This window comes from Acanthaster planci, linkage group LG01 (genome assembly GCF_054643075.1).
Source record: "Acanthaster planci isolate LZ-2023a linkage group LG01, COTS_SCS, whole genome shotgun sequence".
In the NCBI taxonomy this organism is placed as follows: Eukaryota; Metazoa; Echinodermata; class Asteroidea; order Valvatida; family Acanthasteridae; genus Acanthaster; species Acanthaster planci.
The window spans coordinates 35287850-35306293 of NC_141777.1; the positions used below are offsets into that span (position 1 = coordinate 35287850).

Below are 18444 nucleotides of genomic sequence, written 5' to 3' on the forward strand. Positions count from 1 at the left end.
TTAGATAACCTAAGATCGTTACAATTATATCGCTATATCTATGCTCCACTTGAGAGCTACATCTGCATCTTGGTACGGTTCGTTCCCGTCTGCAACACTTGCGTGGCACCCCTATGACTAGAATCTTTGTTAAAAAGAGGCTCTTACAGAGGTTCATGCCAGTTAGCTTTTGGCAGTGCGAGACGTTCCGGTTTAGAGCAAGACACCATGCAGTTGCTATTCGTATTGCTGACACTCTTTGCTGTCGCACACGGCAAGAGTTATGATGGGTAAGTTTCCCCACACTTTTTAGGGAATTAAGGATTAACTCATTATAGATGTCTGCAGTTTGAACGAGAAAAAGCGAGGTAAACTACGGAATAAGATACTCGGTTTGTTAAAGTCAAGTGCGATCGCAACAGGGCAAGTGTCCCACTTTAGACACATGCAGATCAACTCTGCTTTGGTTATTGTTCGATTTTATTACCTCAAAATGTTGGTGAATCAAAGGATCGCTCACTGAATACATCTTTTTTCCCTATCCACCTCGAGCTGGACCAATTTACCAAGTAGCACGGGCTCCTTTGGTCGGAATCGCATTTCGCTGGTTCGTAAACGGCTGTGAAATACAAGCGTTACAGTCGAGTCGCTACCAGCAAAATTAACCACCACGACCACCATGCCCCTTTTCAACAGATGAGGGGGTGCTTCTGTTAAAGGCAGATAGGCCTAGACTTATAGGCAACCGACTGCCTACGTAAACGTGTAAGGGCCACTCGCAAATTTTATTTTCAACTTACTTATCTCGCCGCGGCGACTAGCCATCTCGCCGCGGGGACTTCCTGTGTTCGCCGTGGCGAGATAGTAGGCCTTGCTAGAATTTTTTAGTGCAAGCGGCCCTCATACGCTTCCGTAACTGCCTGATATCAAATCAGAATTTAAAAGTCCTTACAAATTCCCGATAAAACTTGTACATTATTGAAACATTTACTTCCATTCAAAAACTTGCCATTTCCCTGAGGACTTCTTTTCTCGGAGGCGTTGCATTTACAGCTGTGACATGTATCCCAGTAATCGACTCCAACTGAATATGGCAGCTACCTGCAGCTGCTTTACTTTTCTTTGGTATGAAAACGTCTGCGCAAGTTCCAGATCAACCCTTCTGAAAAAAAAACAGTTTTCGTTAAATTGGGTGCCGATCCCCTCCCCCAAATATTAATACGGTATTATTCTATTTCATAGAACAGAGTGCAGCAGTGTATTAGTGCGACTTAATTCCTGTCGAACACTTACCGGTTGAGCTTGGGGGAAGGCTTAGCAATGAAAGTGTGGAATCCGTTGATTTGTAAGGGAAACAAGCTTTAACTTTGTATCTCACAATATGGCTTGCATTGACATTTTATGTGAACTATGAGACAGAGAGAACCCAGCCTCCGACCTTGTGTTGGTCATTGTTATACTGGTATCTCAAGCATTCTTTTCAGACATCCGGGGGGGGGTGTTAAGTAACAATAGGCCGGAGTGTGTACATGTATAGGGATTGGACGTGTTGGGGGGGGTACTCCTCTCTCCCATTTCGTGCCTGGTATATGCATTGATGCCAAATTAGACATATTTCCGGATATGTGTGGTACGTTAATAAGATTCTTTTAGGGAATGCATTTTCTGAAATAGAATTTTTACAATTTACTTCAATATTATTCTCAACCTAACCATCCTTTTTTCAGGTATCAAGTTTTTGAAATCACACCCAAATCAAGAATTCAGTTTCAACAGATGATGGATTTGGACGAGCAATTCTTTGAAGACGTATGTATAGAACGCGACTTACAGAAGCATTCTTAAATTGAAGAATACGAGACTTTCGCTGCGTTTTGCTCTGTCGATGTAACATTATGCCCAGATACAATGTCAAACAGGCATTCTGTTCCCCGAACGTCTCTCCACGAATCCTGAAAAAACAACCAGTGTACTGTGTGTTTATTCTGTGTCGACAAGTAAGTATTAACATGCATGCAGTAAACAATGCCGGATTGAATCCAGTAGGAATTGTCAGCACCGTACCCAAGGCCCAAGAAAATTTTTATTTTTCGGCTACAACCCCCCCCCAAAAAACCCACAGTGTGCGAAGTAAAGTCTACGGAGCACTAGTGTCTATCTTCGGCCAAGAGTTGAACCCAACCGGTACACGTTTAGTTTGTCAGGGCTTTTATTTACCTCTGCCAACTTACAGCTTGATTTCTGGAAGACCAGTCCCGTCGGTGAACCCAGTCAAGTGATGGTGCCTCCCATGCACGTGGACAAGCTGAAGGAAGCTTTGGAAGAGTTGCAGATTGAGTTTGGGGTACACATTGACAACCTCCAACCACTCATTGACGAAGAGACGAGAGCAATCACCTCACGTGAGGAGGCCACTACCTTGGCAAGCTTTAATTACAACGTGTACCACAGCGCGCAAGGGGTAGGATCAAATTATACTCTACTAAATATCAAAGTAAACAAGCCGGATCACTTCAAAAATCTCGGGCGTCACAGATGACACTTCCCCCCCCCCGTTATCTCATATCAGCTGTGCTTCTGACTCCACATATGTAAAATTTGAAATGAAATGCTTGGAATTTTTGATGAGGGGTAAGAGCCGTTCTATCTCTAAAACAATAATTAGCATCAGTCACCCACTACTGTAAGTCTGTGCTCAAATGAATTAGTTTTGTACTTTGTCACTTTTGTTTTCGTTTAGATCTTGAACTGGGTGACAGACTTCCGCAAAGCTGAGTCTAGTAGTTCCCTTAACATCAAAGAAATCAATGTAGGCACAACTGTTCAGGGACGGCAGATCAAGGCACTGAAGGTGAGAAAAGCACGGCATTTAACTGTCTGTTATAGAAAAATGTGGATATCCGTGTTCGTCTGCATATAAGTACAATGGCAAAAATGGGGTAGCACTTTATAGACAAACTGAAAAATATATATACCGCATGAGCGTTTGTAGCAACAACTTCTTGTTGTCTTTGTCTTTAATACCTCTATAGGTTGTGTTGACTACACACTATAAAAACAAATGTTGATATTGTAGCGCCTTTTCAGCGCCTTCCTGGTTTACCATGAACGTGCATGTTGTGGTGTTAATAATCCAAAGCTAAACACGTTATGGTGTTTGTTTTTTAATAAGAGAGCACAAAAACTCGTTATTTGTTGGTAACAGTTTCCTAATACCGAAATACGTTTATTTCCAAAAAGGTGTTTGATTTTAAATGGTTACATGTTTACAATTAACGCAAAGACGCGTTTATAGTGGGCGTTAGTTTTTAAAGTGAAGGAAGATAAGAACACCTCGAGGTATAACCACCGCAGATGTGGCAACAATTCCCACTACTTTCATTCCCCTAATAAGGGAGGGAGGAGTGGCTTGAAAACAAGAGACGAGGATAAGAATAAAACAAAAAGGAATGTTTACACTTTTTCTGGAGGGGGGGGGGTTACAATTTTATGCTTCAATTACAATACAAGACAAAACGGGACTTCAGATTCTGAAAATACCCCTGAGCTGAATTAATTTTTCACTAATTCTTTAATTCGAGGACCAAACCGAGGAAATGACGGCAAATCTGAAGTCTTATAAGCTGCTAGTCGTTTGTGCAAGATGCTAGGCGGTTATCGACTTTTCAAGCACGTTACTAGCAGAACTATTACCCGCACACGACGATTCCAAATTCTACTGGGCGTTAAACAAGAGGTTTGCTCTCTTACAGATTTCTACAGGGAGCGGTCGGCGTGCTGCGTACACCCAAGGGGGCATACATGCTAGAGAATGGGTCTCGCCTGCCACTGTCATCAACCTCATCAAAAAGGTCAGAAAATAGTGTTCCGAATTTACTAACTCAGTAATGCCCTCATTATGATCCAAAATTGAAAGCTCATTTGACTAGCAGCTCGTCTCCTAAGCCTGGACACCTTCTGCTGATCTCCAGATAGACGTCTACTGTCGTAATATCTCGATGTAACTGCAGTGCCCCACAAAAAATGCACGTTTAGCCAGCCCTGAATGCTACCGTCATTAGATATTTCCAATTCCATACAGCCTATACAATTGATCTTTCATAAAAGAGCCCCAAGCAAATTCAACCTGTTTTAATTTGCCAGTTCGTAGCAGCCTTCAAGAGTGGGGACAGCGTAGCTACCCAGTTTTTCAAAAAGTTCGACTGGTACGTTATCCCTCTGTTCAACGTTGACGGTTACCACTACACCCGCCCGGAGTCGGTAAGCCTGTCTGAAAATGGACCTACAATGTAACCCCAACTATTTTTGTTCTCAATGCAATGAACTAATAGGGAACACCAACCAAACCAACCTAACCCAACCCCAACCCAAAACCAAACCCCAACCCCCAACACCAACCCACAAACCCAAACCCCCAACACCAACCCACAAACGCACACAAACCCACAAAATATTTTGGCCCATAACGATCTCCTCTCTCGTCTGATAAAAATGATATTCCCACAAAAATGGTTAATGCCCGTCTCTTACTGCAAAACACATTATTAGAAGTGGGTCTTGCCAGTAGAAACGTACACTGAGAGTTGACGAAATTTGCGAGGCCGTGTAAGGGACAATGTAAAAATGTTCCCCCACATCAGTTCTGACCTAAAGTAGTGTGGACGAAATCTTTTGGACGTGCGACTGACATCTGGTACGTACGTACCACTTGCAAATAATACCTAGAACTTGGAGAGAAATTACCGTGCGCCTAACACAGCCTCGTAGCAATACACGGACTTTAAAAAAAAGCTACCGAAAAGGCACACAGGTAGACAGGAGTTCGTAGAAGGAAGAGCGATACTTCTTTTCTCCTCTCTATCTCTCGATCATCACTCCCAAAGTCTGAAAAAAGCTCCTCCTATACACGGAAAACACTTTTTAGAAATACTGGAAACTGATAGAATCTTGTAATTCTTGGTAGCAAAAATAAACGCTAGCATTTCAGATAAGCTTTGAACCATTAAGTAGATTAAGCAGGCTTCATCAAATGACACGTTTCAATACAACTGACACATGAACAACTTTCAAACTCTCTATTGATTTATCGAGGGCTTTCAAAAGTTATTATAAATCTTGCAGGGATCCTCATCTACCACGTTATGTAGAAGAAAAAACAGTTTACAACACAATACATTTAAAGAAATACTCTTAACATTCAACTTTTTACAGTCCTACAGAGATCGTATGTGGCGTAAGAATCGCCAGTCATCTTCTTCCCAATGTACTGGAATCGACATGAACAGAAACTATGGCTTCAAATGGGGTAATCTTATTTCCTTGTCGAATGGTAAAGCCACATAGCTACTGGTGTACAAATCCAAGAGAACTATTTTGTGCAAATGAGTTCATGTCAAAATGTATCGACCTTTCTTTTGTAAAGCCTTTTTCCGAAAATTTATGAGGCTAATAATTTGGACAAAAAAATAAGGGCCTGATCCTCGAACATTACTGGGTAGATCTGCACGGTCCGTCAATGTCAAGGAGATACAAGTTCTCGCTTAAAAGCATTTTCCTTTAGGGGAGAGGGAGACTGTAGGTGGGATACGGGTCCTTTATGTCCCTAGACATACCCGTTCCAGCACTTCAAATATTAACAAGAACTTTTTTCGCATTATCCAAGGTGGTTCTGGTTCCTCCAGTAACCCCTGCAGTGAAACGTATAGAGGAGAATACGCATATCAAGCTAGAGAGCTCAGATTGGTCAAGGATTGGCTGCTCAACCTGAAGAAAAGTCAGACCTTTATGATCCACGTGGATGTCCACAGCTACAGCCAGTATTGGGTCTATCCTTACAGCTACACTTACAGTCAATATGATAGGACCAGAGATCACTATGACCTGGTGGGTATATCAGAGTACTGGGTGAGATGGCAAAACTAGTTTTATGGCTTACGAATTTAGCATGATCATATTCAACCTATGGGTTATTGGTTGACTATCTTAAGTAGACTGTACTCGTGTGTCGGCCATCTTGAATCAAAACTGAGGTAAAACTGTTCCTGCTTGGAACCTGAGATTAAAATAATAATGACAAAAAATAACACTGACGACAAAAACCAACAACATGAAACCAAGGTCGTTGAAGCCTTTTACCATAAGGCAACATACCTGATTCGAACAATGGACGTCCTACGATTGTCTTTCTGCTGTTTCACTTCACAGGGCAGAGTGGCCGAGGCTGCAACAAATGCACTGACAGCAGTGCATGGCAAACGGTACACTGTAAAGACGTCTGGGGACTGGTGTAAGCATTTTTGAGGATTAGTAATAAAATGCATCTTAAAATGTTGCCCTTATGAGCGTGCTGATATTTGTTTGACTCATTAAATGACACGTGAAGAACAAGTATGAAGTTTCGGAAAAGATTTGGTAAAATATCATGCCAGTCATTTAAAAAATATTCTCTATCCAATTTTGTGTGTGTTTTGAGAAAGAACAAAGTTAGCGCCGCAAAGACTGAATTTGAATTTTCAGTTTTACTTAATAGTTTCATTGTAGTTTTTGACAAGCAGTTGAAAAATATCAGCGTCAAGATACGACTCCCTCGGGTCGGCATTAACACCAGCTCATCCAAATTCTTCAAAATCACCCAGGATTGGGAGGATTTTGGAGAAATCTTGTGGAGGATCATGGAGAACTGAGGGAAAGTGCCTGTCAAAAAACATGGGAGTTCGGGTTAATCAAATTTGTTCCTCCAAAATTTGTGTTCGACAGACCCGGCAGCTGGAGCGAGTGAGGACTTCGGATACGAGATCTTAGGGGCCAAATACTCCTACACCGTGGAAATGCGGGACACAGGACATTACGGGTTTGAGCTTCCTGAGAATCAGATTAAACCTTGTGGGGAAGAAACCTACGCTGGGTTCAGAGAGATGTTCCGCCAGGTCTTAAAAGAGGTCTGAACACAAGTCAAGACTTAAAACGGGTTGACACGGGAACCGACGGATAAGAAACTCATTATAAATCGTCCAAAATTGAGGTTAATTAAAAAAGGGAAGATCATATAACTCGAAACCAAACTACTGATGGTAAAAAGATAATTTACAGCATGAAGGAGGGAAAACAAGATTTTTTTCAGTAAACCCCTCTGATAGTTTATCATGTAGGAATCTCAAGAATCTGTATCTATCTAAATCAAAGGGCGAGTGACAAACTGAGAAAAGGTTCTTAAGAATTCAGGGAAAACGAGACAATTGTCGCTGGGTGTACAAAACGTTATGAGTAGTGGGTAAATTAAGAACATTTCTCCAGAGTCCCAAATTGAAAACCCCAAAACACGTCAATAAAAGTACAGTACTTTACACTGTCATTTAGAAAGTGTCATTTAGTGAAAACAACATGACTATTACTCCGTTAGTAAGAAAAACTTGGACCATCAGAAGGAGACAATTGGACCAAGTAGTTATTTCAACTGAAATATAAAGCTTATTAATTAATTCTTTAGAATTAATAAGATGTTTTTGACTTTAAACGAAGTGAAAAAATATGTAACATATATCTATGAGATGCGGTGTATGCAATGTTGATGTGAAATTGTACGTGTGTAAGGCAACCAGGAAACACGCTCCATTGCAACTGTAACGCAAGAACTCTTAGGGTCCTTCCGTTTTATCTGAAAATTTAATCCAAAATGACCCCAAATTAAGCAAATCCACGTGGAATGGAAACGACGACCGTTTTCCTCTAACAGTACGCCCTTCATTATGTGTACGTTTACTTGTGAGTCTAATTAAATGAATTCAGTTGTTGATTTCCATTATTTTAAAACTGAATATCTAACTCCATATTTTATTTTGGAATCAAATAAACTTGAATTCACTGTTGACATGACTGCACATGGTGTCGACTTTGTTGTCATTGAAGGATTTACATGTACTCAAGCAGAGTAATGTCAGATGAATGTTGATGTAATTTTTAAAATCAACAGGATAACACTAGACTTAGGCAACATGGAAATCGTGTATTGGTGGCTTATTTTATTCGATTTGTGTCATTCGCACTGTAGGCAAACAAACACCGTCATTCACAACATGCCACAGAGTTCCTTTGGGGACACAGTCTACAGTCTTCTTGAGTCCAGAACTCAAAAAGTGGGCCTTTGCTCAATATACAGGTTCCCCAACGAAAGTGATGTAAATAAAGTCTTTGATGAGATATGATGCCTGAAGTCAACAAGAATAGATGCACTGCATCCATCGGAGAACTAGAGATCAATGCAAAAAATGCCAGAGTCTGGGTTCTGATCACCGGCGGCGGTACGAGGGGAGGGGAGGAGTTGTTAGAACATCAGGCATCAACCATTAATAGGCCGATCCATTAAGCCATATGACCTGCAAAAAAAGTGGGCGGGGAGGGGTAGGTCCTCCCAGTCTAAAACATGGGGGCCCACTAACCCCTGCCTCCTCCGCTTCCGCCAAGTCAAGACTTGAGCCTTTTCCTAGTTGCAGACTAAACACTTGAGCCTTTCCTTAGTTGGAGACTAGTAGGTTCTTCAAGTCTTCTTTTGGGCTGTTCTCCGGGACTTGCTCACATGACATAGTTTGAACATAACAGCCCGTGGGCAGTAGCAGATAGCCTATTAGGTTATGAATAGTGGAAGATGCAGCTAGTATATAGATATATGTACTTAAATTAGGTCATTATAAAATTGGTATTTATACTGAAGTGTACTTATGATGGAAGGGGCCATACTAAGAAACAGCGGTCTCGTGCGCACAGGAAAAATTACGATTATAAAGTCTTTTTACAAAGCACTCAAAATTCCACAAAAAAGCCAGAAAACCTGAGAGAATGATCATCAAAGTCGCACAACTGAACATTTTCAATGGCTCGCTCCGGTGATTTTTTTTTCCTATAGGAATGTCAGGGGTAATTATTACATACGGGAGTGGTCAACTGCAAGCTGTATCAGGTTAGTGGAGCGACGGACAACGGGGGGCGGCAGATATGGAATTCCATAACATGCAGTATCGCATGCTTGCAGTAGACCACGTTGTGTTTGATGTAGCTTGGCCAACAGGACAAACACTGTTTTATCCAAGAAATACACAGTAGGGCTGTGTCTTTAATTGCTGCCTTGAACTGAGACTTTGCAGGCGTGGCATACATAGTGTGGACCTCTGTACAAAAGAAGTCCACATAATGTATCATATGATGGCATTGTGTGGACTCACACACGTCCACACAATGTTTCTCCCTCTCTTAAGAACATTTTCAGATGCATTTGGGGGTAAAGGTTATCCGTGGCAAAATGAAGAGGAACAGTTCAGGAAATCATCACAAAAAAATCTAGGTCGAAGGAGTTATCCTACTTGGAGAAAAAAAGAGCATTTCCCTTAGTTTCCTGAACCTCAGGAAAACAAAGGAATGTCCACACTTTGTGTGTAAAACTGGTATTGGTGTTTGCCTGTAGGCCAAGCTGTAGGCAAAACGAGATTTTTGTGGGCGGGGAAACACAGGATATTTTTATTCACTTTGCGGTCACAATCAACGGGGTAAACATTAAATTTGTGATGTTTTTCAAATGGTTACGTATTTATTCTTATTTTGAAATACTTCATGCTAACGAATTGTTGTCTATTACTGTAAGCCTTTAATTAAGTACTAAAGTAAATGTCGCTTTACCTTCCTGTTATAAAAACATCCTCCAACCAATTCCCCGCCAAAAAAGCGCTACATGTACACGCGAACCCTCGACTCATTGGTTCAACGATAACGTTATTCTTACAGAGATACCAGGCAAGTCGGCCAGAAAGTCAATTTTGTAGTGTCTTAATACCCCATTTATGATAATTACCCCAAACCCTCCTTGATGAAAAACGCATGCGCAACGGTTAAGATACGCCCATTTTATTATGGTTACCCCCTAACCTTCGTACGAAAAAATTACGCGGCTGGCTCACACTTCCTGCCGCCAAGGCCATATTTTGCGCATGGGTACATAATTATGAATTTATTAGTGAAGGTCTGCTAATAAAGGAGATCATCTCCATTGTAAAAGAGAACAAAGTGCGCACACGATTCGCCCTGTCCAATCCCCATCCCGCACAATGATGAATGAGCGCCCATGAAAAATACCCGATGGCTGCTGTTTTCGACACATTCATTGGGTGCGTTCGATTAGCTTACACGTGTAAGTCAAACTTACACGAGAGCGTTCGTTTAGCCATCACGTGATCTTCGCGCCTCCCCTGGAGTCAGCCACCACTTCCCAGGCTTTCCAAGGGAACCAATCAGCACTCACTAAATCGCATGCATAATACATTTCGATGACTTGATTGGTAAGGTCACATGCATCATGGCTGGCTGACGTGCCGCGTTGCATAAAATTTGCATGCACGATATATCAGTACGAGTACGCTCGTACGGAGTTAGCACGGAGTAGAACGGGAGATACTCATACTAGGTTAGGCCTAGGTCATGACAGAGGATGCTGTTCTTGATGACCCATAACCATGTACAGTAAGTATGCCCTCTCCAGCTAACTAAAGAGTCCTTAAAAACCACGTAGACCTTACTTTCGAGGACGGAGTACCCGGACTGCAAGTTGGTTGTCGTTTTCTTGCTGCACGTGTAGGTTTAGGTGTCGCTTGTGTGAGTACTTTGGCCTCATCAGGCCAACATGCTCATTGTGTGTTGCAAAAAAACGAGAACGTATTTCTTGCGTGGTGTCAGACAACAATTTTGTTTTCCCAATTTTTCTGCTACAGATATCGCAAACATGATGCGATGCAGCACAACTGTAGTCCCCAACGATATCTTTTAGAAGAGTGGCAATTTCATGTTTAGTATGGAGTGAATAATATGTCGTACATGTCACTAATCCCTTCCCGCGGCCACAAACCGGACACTATCGACAGGGTACTTGCTCGCGTGAAGCCGCCATGTTGTTCGAACTTCGAAGTACATGTACATAATTATAATACCAAGGCTATAAATATTTAATACGATCGGTCATTTGAATACAACAGCCGCACCCCCATTCCTGGAAGATTCCCAAGACGTTGGTGAGAGTAAGTAAAAACTAGTTGTGCGAGGGCGCTCTTCAACAAAAATAAAACAACTATCGATCACTGACGTCTTAGGCCAAGACTACCCCTACCTCAGCTGGTGAGCAGGTCTCTGGAGGGTGCACCCTCGTATTTAGGCCAGAAATATGTCCGCCGAGCTCATTAATAAAAGTTATACACTCAAAAGATTCTATATTAGAGGGTCCTGAGAGCCATGGAACTGGGGAATTGAAGAAATCTGAGACTGAACCTCTGGGCCGGACTCGGGGCTTCCAATTTTGAGCAATTTGGACGCAATCGGGTCCGAAAGTGGCACTATTTGAGCCATTTTGCAGAGGGATGGTTTTTCAAAATCGCTACTTTTCTGGACAGGGACATTTTCTTTATTTTAGAGGTGGTCTGCTTCTGGTGAAAATTTCTCAAAAATTCCTTGGTCAACCCCCCGAAAATTGAAAGGAAAATAAAAGGAGACAGGTGAAACATCATTTTTCTGTGCAGCCTGGACACCTGTGAAATATTTGTGAAGTATGGGGATTTCTCACTGCAGTCTATGGGAATTTATTTGTAGTGGTGCACCCTGGAGGCTGTCCGAGTGTAATGACGTCACGTGCGTGGACTGTACGTGCATGGACACTCTTTGATTAGCCTCATTTCGATGATTCCCTTGCGTGTAACACTGGTGTATTCAGGGAAGCTAATCGAACGCACCTATTGAGTTCACGCATACGCAAGGCTTCATTACGAGCGATACAAAGTCGCTCACAAAACAGCAGTTAGGATCACCGTCTTTAATGCTGTCTGGTTCCCAGACCAAACAGATCCCAAGTGTATCACTCAAATATGGTGGCCCTGGAGGGGCATCGCCAATCGTCAGTATTGGCGTCGACATTTGAGACCAAATTTTCGATCCACCCTTCAGTCACGAATATTGACCCAACATGTGCGACCAAATTGATGCCTCGTTGTATCTCCGCAAAATTGCCTCGATTTTTTCCCCAGCAAGCCAGGTAGAAAGGGAATAGACACAGCAAGTGCTTTTTAATGTTGTACCCCCGGCGTTGTGCCAAAACTGCCCACCAAAATATCGACTTGAGATCAAGCCAAAAAACAAGTCATGAATGTGGTGGCAAAAATTGACGTCCATTTTCGAGACGGAAGAGAGAGTCGTGAAGTTTAGTTGTGAATATTGATCGCAATATTGACGCTGGCTATGACCTTCCATGGCTACCATGCTCAAGTGGTATGAACAATGCATATCCTATCATTATTACTACACTCTTTTGACACCCCTGGTTGAACAAAATATCCAAGACCTTCCTATGTGGTTCATGTCACAAATCGAAGAGTAGTTACAGAGGTCTTGGACCCAAGACTAAGCTATGGCTTGAAATGACACATCGCTCAACATAACTTGTACTTTGAAAAGTAATTGGGATTTGCTTGTGCTTGGACCGAATTGACTTGTGATTTGACTTGACCTGTGATCAAATGACTTGTGACTGGAACAAATCAGTGTTGTAGTCGAGACCTTTATGTCCGAGACCGAGACCGAGACCAAAGCATTCGAGACCGAGACCAAGATCGAGACCAGCTCTTTCAAGACCCAGACCAGAACTTCGAGACCGAGACTTTTGCAGTTCGAGACCGAGACCGAGACCTTGCACAACATATACAATATATAGGCCTACATGTAGTTCATTAATGGTAAACGTGGTGGACAATTGGCATTAAACAGCAAAATTAAGTGCAGATTTTACATGTAAAGCACACAAAATATTCCATATTCCATGAAAGAGTTTTATTTGAAGTTCAACAAATGACTGGTGACATGACTTGTAATTGCAAAAAAATGTCTTGTTTTTAATTTTATACCCTAATGTTTCAAAAATCCCTTTCTATTTGGCAGGCTTTGGGGTGCATACCAGTAGTTTTCCACGGTGGCTCGGTGGGTCTTTGCTCTATGGTATGGGTATGGAATGGGGTCTAGTCGACCATTTGCGATCAGGCCCCAGGGCACAGTCGCACCGCTGGTTATCAATAAAGGTGGCCCGTCAACCGTTCCATGTGTACACGAATATCCACGCCTACGGATGGTCAGAATTGACCGTGCTCATGTGGCTATTCTGCTTAGTGCCTCTGCCCCCCAGGCGAGTGATATGGTGAGATGGAACTTCACTGTCTTGCGTTGAATCATAAAATGATGACATAAAAAATAATCGCTTTATATGTGGAATGCTATCTGTCGAGGATTTAGGGATAGTTTGTACTGATTATTTGTCATAACACCAAAACACAAAAACCTTTTCTAAAAATAAATGGAGTTGTGCTTTTGTTTCTCCAAATTTAATTGAAGACCTGGATTTCTTATGAAGATTTGTGTATCAGTACTGACTAATAACATGCGGTTATTGAATTATATAGAGTTTTTGACGAAATTGAGTATGTACTTCGAACGCCTGTCTCCTTCGAAAAGCGGAAACCAATACTGTAAACAATTTACGCGCGATCACAGAAATTTATCGACTGCTTGCATAAAATTTACACTGGTCTTGAAACGTTTTGTAGGCTTATCATTCTACAATCCTACTAGTATGCAGGTGGTGTGGTTGCATTGTTGTCTTGTTCGTCCGACTGTACTGATATTGTCATGTTCCCTACATATCAAGTCAATGGTAGCATGGACTTTACTACTGTCTACGGAATGTGATATTTGGGGTCAAAATTTGGAGGTGGACGGGAAACAAGTGGTTTGGGTGACAGTCAAACTGTATAGTTGGTTTATTGCTCTCACTTCTCTTCATCAAAGTTCAGTTTGGGTTTGAAGATAGTGTAGCTTAACATAATACAACACATAAAAGGCAAAGTTATAGAGAGGCGATGTTGTATGAAAGTGTAACTGAACTACAGTTTGAGAAGACCAGTGGAAATGCAAGTCAGACGGAATGGTACGGTGCGGTTGTGTAGCATCGCACAACTAGGCTTCACTTATCGGGCCCGGCCGTGGTGGGAGCTGTCCCGGGCCACCACTGTGAATGGACGGGGCCAGCGCCCGTATGTACCGACCGCACTGCCGCTCAGACCGCAATATGACGACAGTAATGATATAATCACCGCACTATGTACCATTGGCTCAGCGTAGAGACGGGGATAGCCTTTGATCAAGGCGCCTGCGGCGAAATGTATAGTCAAGACCACACGACGAACTTCACGCAAGCCCGCAATTATCCATGCATGTGCATGCAGTAGCCGAGCTGTGTGTGTCGTAAACTGTGCGTGCCGCTGCAAGAGCCTTCGGAGCTTTGTTTCCAGTGGTTGATATGAATTATTCAATATGCTAATGTATGAATATATTATTTACATTTCTCTGAACCAATCGTGTTTTCAGGGCTAAGTAGTCCGAGCACGCTAGGCTACTCACACTCGTGAAGTCGCTGCACAACGGTGCGGCCTGGTATTTGAAACTTGCCATAGCCAGTTGGAAGGTCGACAAATACGTCTTGACCCTCCAGAACAGCCTTTACGGCCAACATTAGCTGTGGTTTCAATTTGTCGATCGGAATCCCAAGCTTCGGTGCTGCAAGTTTGAGGCAATTCTGGAAGAGATTGTCGACTAGAGTTTACACCACTGCCGGTGTGGCGGTCTCAGTTGTGTCCCGGTCTCAACGGTCCCCTTATAAAATATGGTAAAAATACGTCATGCCATCTCTGCGCACAACGGGAAAGTCGTCCGTTTAAGTGGCGTGCTGAAAAGTGCAGTCCATGCATACTTCACGTTGTACATGACGTGTACTGTACTTGGGCCCACACCAAAGATAATAGTACCGGACATCTCAGTACGGAAGACCAACGAGACCGTGCTTGTGTCGTGCTGAAATGTCCGGCTACGTCAGGGGGGACTGCTGAGACCGGGAGACAGCTGAGACCGCCACACCGGAAAGGACGCCGTGTAGAATACGCGCACCATTATAATGATGAATAACTTATTACGTGCGCGACAGAGGCGATCGTTTTGATTGGTGGAGACTTTTACGCATATATCGTATCTGCTACCGAAACGGTAGCAAATGTAAAGAAAAACATAAGCTACGTCGGGCAGAACTCTAAAGGCGAACGGGGCAGGCGAGCAGTTCGTCGTGTAGTCTTTCTTCGTGCGTTGGTTTGGTGCTTAACTAGTCTCCTCCAGCTCCTCGCTCTTGAGTGACTATCCATTTCGCCGCGGGCGCATTGATCAAAGGCTAAGGTGGGATGACTGGGGCCAGTTAGCAGGACAAGGCTGACAAGGGACACGGGGCTGTCTCGCCTGACTATCAGTTCGGACGCATTTCGTTAAATTTCAAGAATGGTTACTGTCGCACTTCTCTCGGAAAGGGTCCAACCGCCGCACTACGTTAGGTTTCGCTCTCGCAACAAGGGTTTGGTCCGCCGCATCTGATCGACGAGCTAGGGAAAATCTGCTCTATTTGTAGGATTATAGAAGCTTAAGAATAGGGCCATTTCACAATAGTGCGCCACCAAGAGTTTGCAACGTGTTGGCCAATCACAATTTGCGAAATTTGTCGACCCAATGTGCATTTGGAAAGGGTCGACAAATTTTGCACGTTATGATTGGCCAACGCGTTGCAAACTCTTGGTGGCGCACTAGTGTGAATCGCCCGTATTAGTAAACAAAATTAGCGTCGTCGAACAGCTCATCCAATGAGTATCTTCTATCTCAAAGGGTCACATGACTTCCTGCTAGAGTCATGTGCAAGAATTGGAGTGTCGTGTGTAAAATGGTGAAATACAGAATAAGAAGTCTAGAGCCGGTTGCGTGTAAGTGCTTACCCGGTCATCTGTGGTGAACGACTGACAGTGACAAAGTCTAAGGTTTCTGAATATCAGCATTTCAGGGAACCTTACCACGCCTAGCCACGCAGCCACGTGGAGGGGAATTTCCGACATGCCAAGCTGCGCAGAGAAAACACAAGGACAAAGGAGTGAAGCAACACACGATCACGCCAGAGTATAGCATGAATAAGTTAATACAAACTTAGGGTCTCTTCCGTATACATTTCCAAATAAGCTAAATAAAAGACCCTGGGAATGCAAGGAACGAGATTAAGTAAAACTAGGGGGCGTTGGAATTCCAACAAGATTTGCGGGTGCGCAAAAATATTTTCCTGTTTTGAAGGCATGTTGATTTTGGGTGACGTGATCCGAATTTTTTTTAGATAAGCAGCTGTCCAAACGCTGTATTTTCCTGGCGTTTGCGACTACAATTAAACAGTACGGCTTGCCTATGTAAATAAAAAGTAATTCAAAAACCCAGCGACGATAAAAAATATCGGGAAATAATCGTCATTGTTTCAAAATCCACACACACGTCTAGCTTCATGAAAACAGTAAACAGATATCAATTAAAACTGAATAAAACAAATCTAATAACTACTTCCATGATTCTGCATGTTTATTACTACTGCGACCATCGGATGACCATGGAACAATGTTACATGCACCACATATCGGGTAGGAAGGTTGGCCAAATGATTAATTATGGAATAATAATAATGATAATACTACACTGTACAACCTTGAGACAAGAGTCAATATATGCCACTGTACAAGAAATAATTAAAATAATTTAATTATTGGTTTGCTCAAAAAATAGGATTGACAGTGACGGAGAAAAAAACGAATACCAAATATGACAAACCTTGAGCAGTGTAATAATAATGCAATAGTTCTCACATTTACAGTACAAATATTGAAAATCCCCTATAAAAGTCTGAACTAGTACAGTTAATTATAGTTCGGCTCAGTTCAGTTCAACTCAATTAAGTTTTCCAAACGCCAAGTTAAGTCGTGAGGTCGGTATCAGGCACACCAAACGCCCAAATGAAATAATAGGCCTACAACCAAGAGATCAAACCGGAGTTTCGTTCTGTAACAATCGTATGGCATATACAAGTACAATGCATTAAGTTCGACCATGAGACTCAAAAAAGAAAGCTTGCCACGAATTCAGGCGACAAATTAACCATGAAATTTTCCTTTTTAGAGTCAAGATATGAACGGAAAATTCTCACAGAGACCAAAGTGACAACAATGAGAGACTTTGAGATGGTAATTCGGCAGGAAATGCTACATCCAGTCTATTAAAATTACACATTCGGGTCGAGCAAACTTTCCGCGTTACTCACACTTTGAAGATGGTCTGGAAATTAAAAAGAAGAAACCGCATGCACGCACATTCCAAGACGGCGCATCACAGATGGTAACGTAAAGCAACAGAAACTCTAAGCATAAAGTCCGGTTTCTTCACTACTCTTGACAACCATCACATACATCCTCACAGAAACACTGATCAATTACACGACCGTAAATTCAATTTCTTTACCAAATCTAGTCATTTATGACTACATCATTCAAATTGAACGTGTTTGTTACCAGAGGATGTCTACCGACGACGTAATCGTTTTGTCTCAGCGATTAGGCCTGTAACAAAAAATACCAAAGGTACGGGATCCCCGAAAAACCAAATTTTTATTCACCCGTACCCAACGTTGGACAAATAAGTAAATAAAACAAAATGCTCAGCGTTCTAACAGAGTGAATAGATTCAGAGTGCGGGTGGTACAACATTTTAAAACCTTTAGTTTAGCAATTACATTAAGAGGAGGCAAAACCACTCGCAAACGCCCCTAATATTCAAGAGGGCGAGATTTTGAAATAGTATATCAGACAACTTGAAACTAATAGTGACTTCCAAACATGGTTGAAACGGGTGGATGCACTGTATAGGGGCAAAGAATAAAATTGCAAAAAAGGCAAAAAGGTTCATCAAAACCAAAAATGATCATTTATTGGAATCGTGTCAAATCTGAAATCCCATTTTTCAATGGGACAAACCTTAAGTACTGTCACAATTATGTGGTCGAAGGTAGTAATATAAGCATGGATATAATGTGATACTTTTCATCTGGGAGAAAGTTGATTCACAGTGACTGGGTACTGGACATAGCAGCACAGTCTAAGAGCACCCCATTTGATTCCTCATCATGGTGCCAGTCAGCTGTCTCCTTGGGGTGATTCTAGGATTTCTGTGAAATAATACGGACATGGTGATACAAAGGTGTTTTTGAGATAAGAAGACATGTTTTTGTTTGCCTCAGGCATACTTGGCCATTTTCACTCATGAATGTCGATATGTGCGCACATCATTAATTTTTAAAATACACTGGTAAAATGTACCACCATATCCGTTTTAAAAATGTGGTTCTGTATAATTAGGCTGTTGCAGCAATATGTACTTTGCACAGAGGAAGTAGACCAGATAACTCCAGTTTGTTTTATCTTGCTTTATCTGTGCTCCGCTTGAGAGCTGCAACATCTGCATCTTCATTTGTTCCGGTCTGCAACTCTTGCGTGACAGGCC

The 18444-nt window shown here is 42.2% G+C and overlaps 1 protein-coding gene across 1 annotated transcript; it reads left to right on the forward strand.

Moving 5' to 3' along the window:
- Nucleotides 1-121: 121 nt before the first annotated feature.
- Nucleotides 122-7862, forward strand: LOC147800703 (carboxypeptidase B-like). The gene is made up of 10 exons (XM_022235605.2): nucleotides 122-269; nucleotides 1707-1788; nucleotides 2213-2440; nucleotides 2720-2830; nucleotides 3732-3830; nucleotides 4123-4239; nucleotides 5191-5284; nucleotides 5642-5862; nucleotides 6184-6265; nucleotides 6736-7862. Exons 1-10 carry the CDS (start codon nucleotides 208-210, stop codon nucleotides 6921-6923), a joined length of 1284 nt encoding a protein of 427 aa, XP_022091297.2. The 5' UTR covers nucleotides 122-207; the 3' UTR covers nucleotides 6924-7862.
- The last annotated feature ends 10582 nt before the right edge of the window (nucleotides 7863-18444 follow it).

Coding starts and splice junctions, on each gene's coding strand:
- LOC147800703 (XM_022235605.2), top strand. CDS start 208: ATGCAGTTGCTATTCGTATTGCTGACACTCTTTGCTGTCGCACACGGC. Junction 270..1,706: donor CACGGCAAGAGTTATGATGG/GTAAGTTTCCCC, acceptor TCCTTTTTTCAG/GTATCAAGTTTTTGAAATCA. Junction 6,266..6,735: donor AAAGACGTCTGGGGACTGGT/GTAAGCATTTTT, acceptor TGTGTTCGACAG/ACCCGGCAGCTGGAGCGAGT.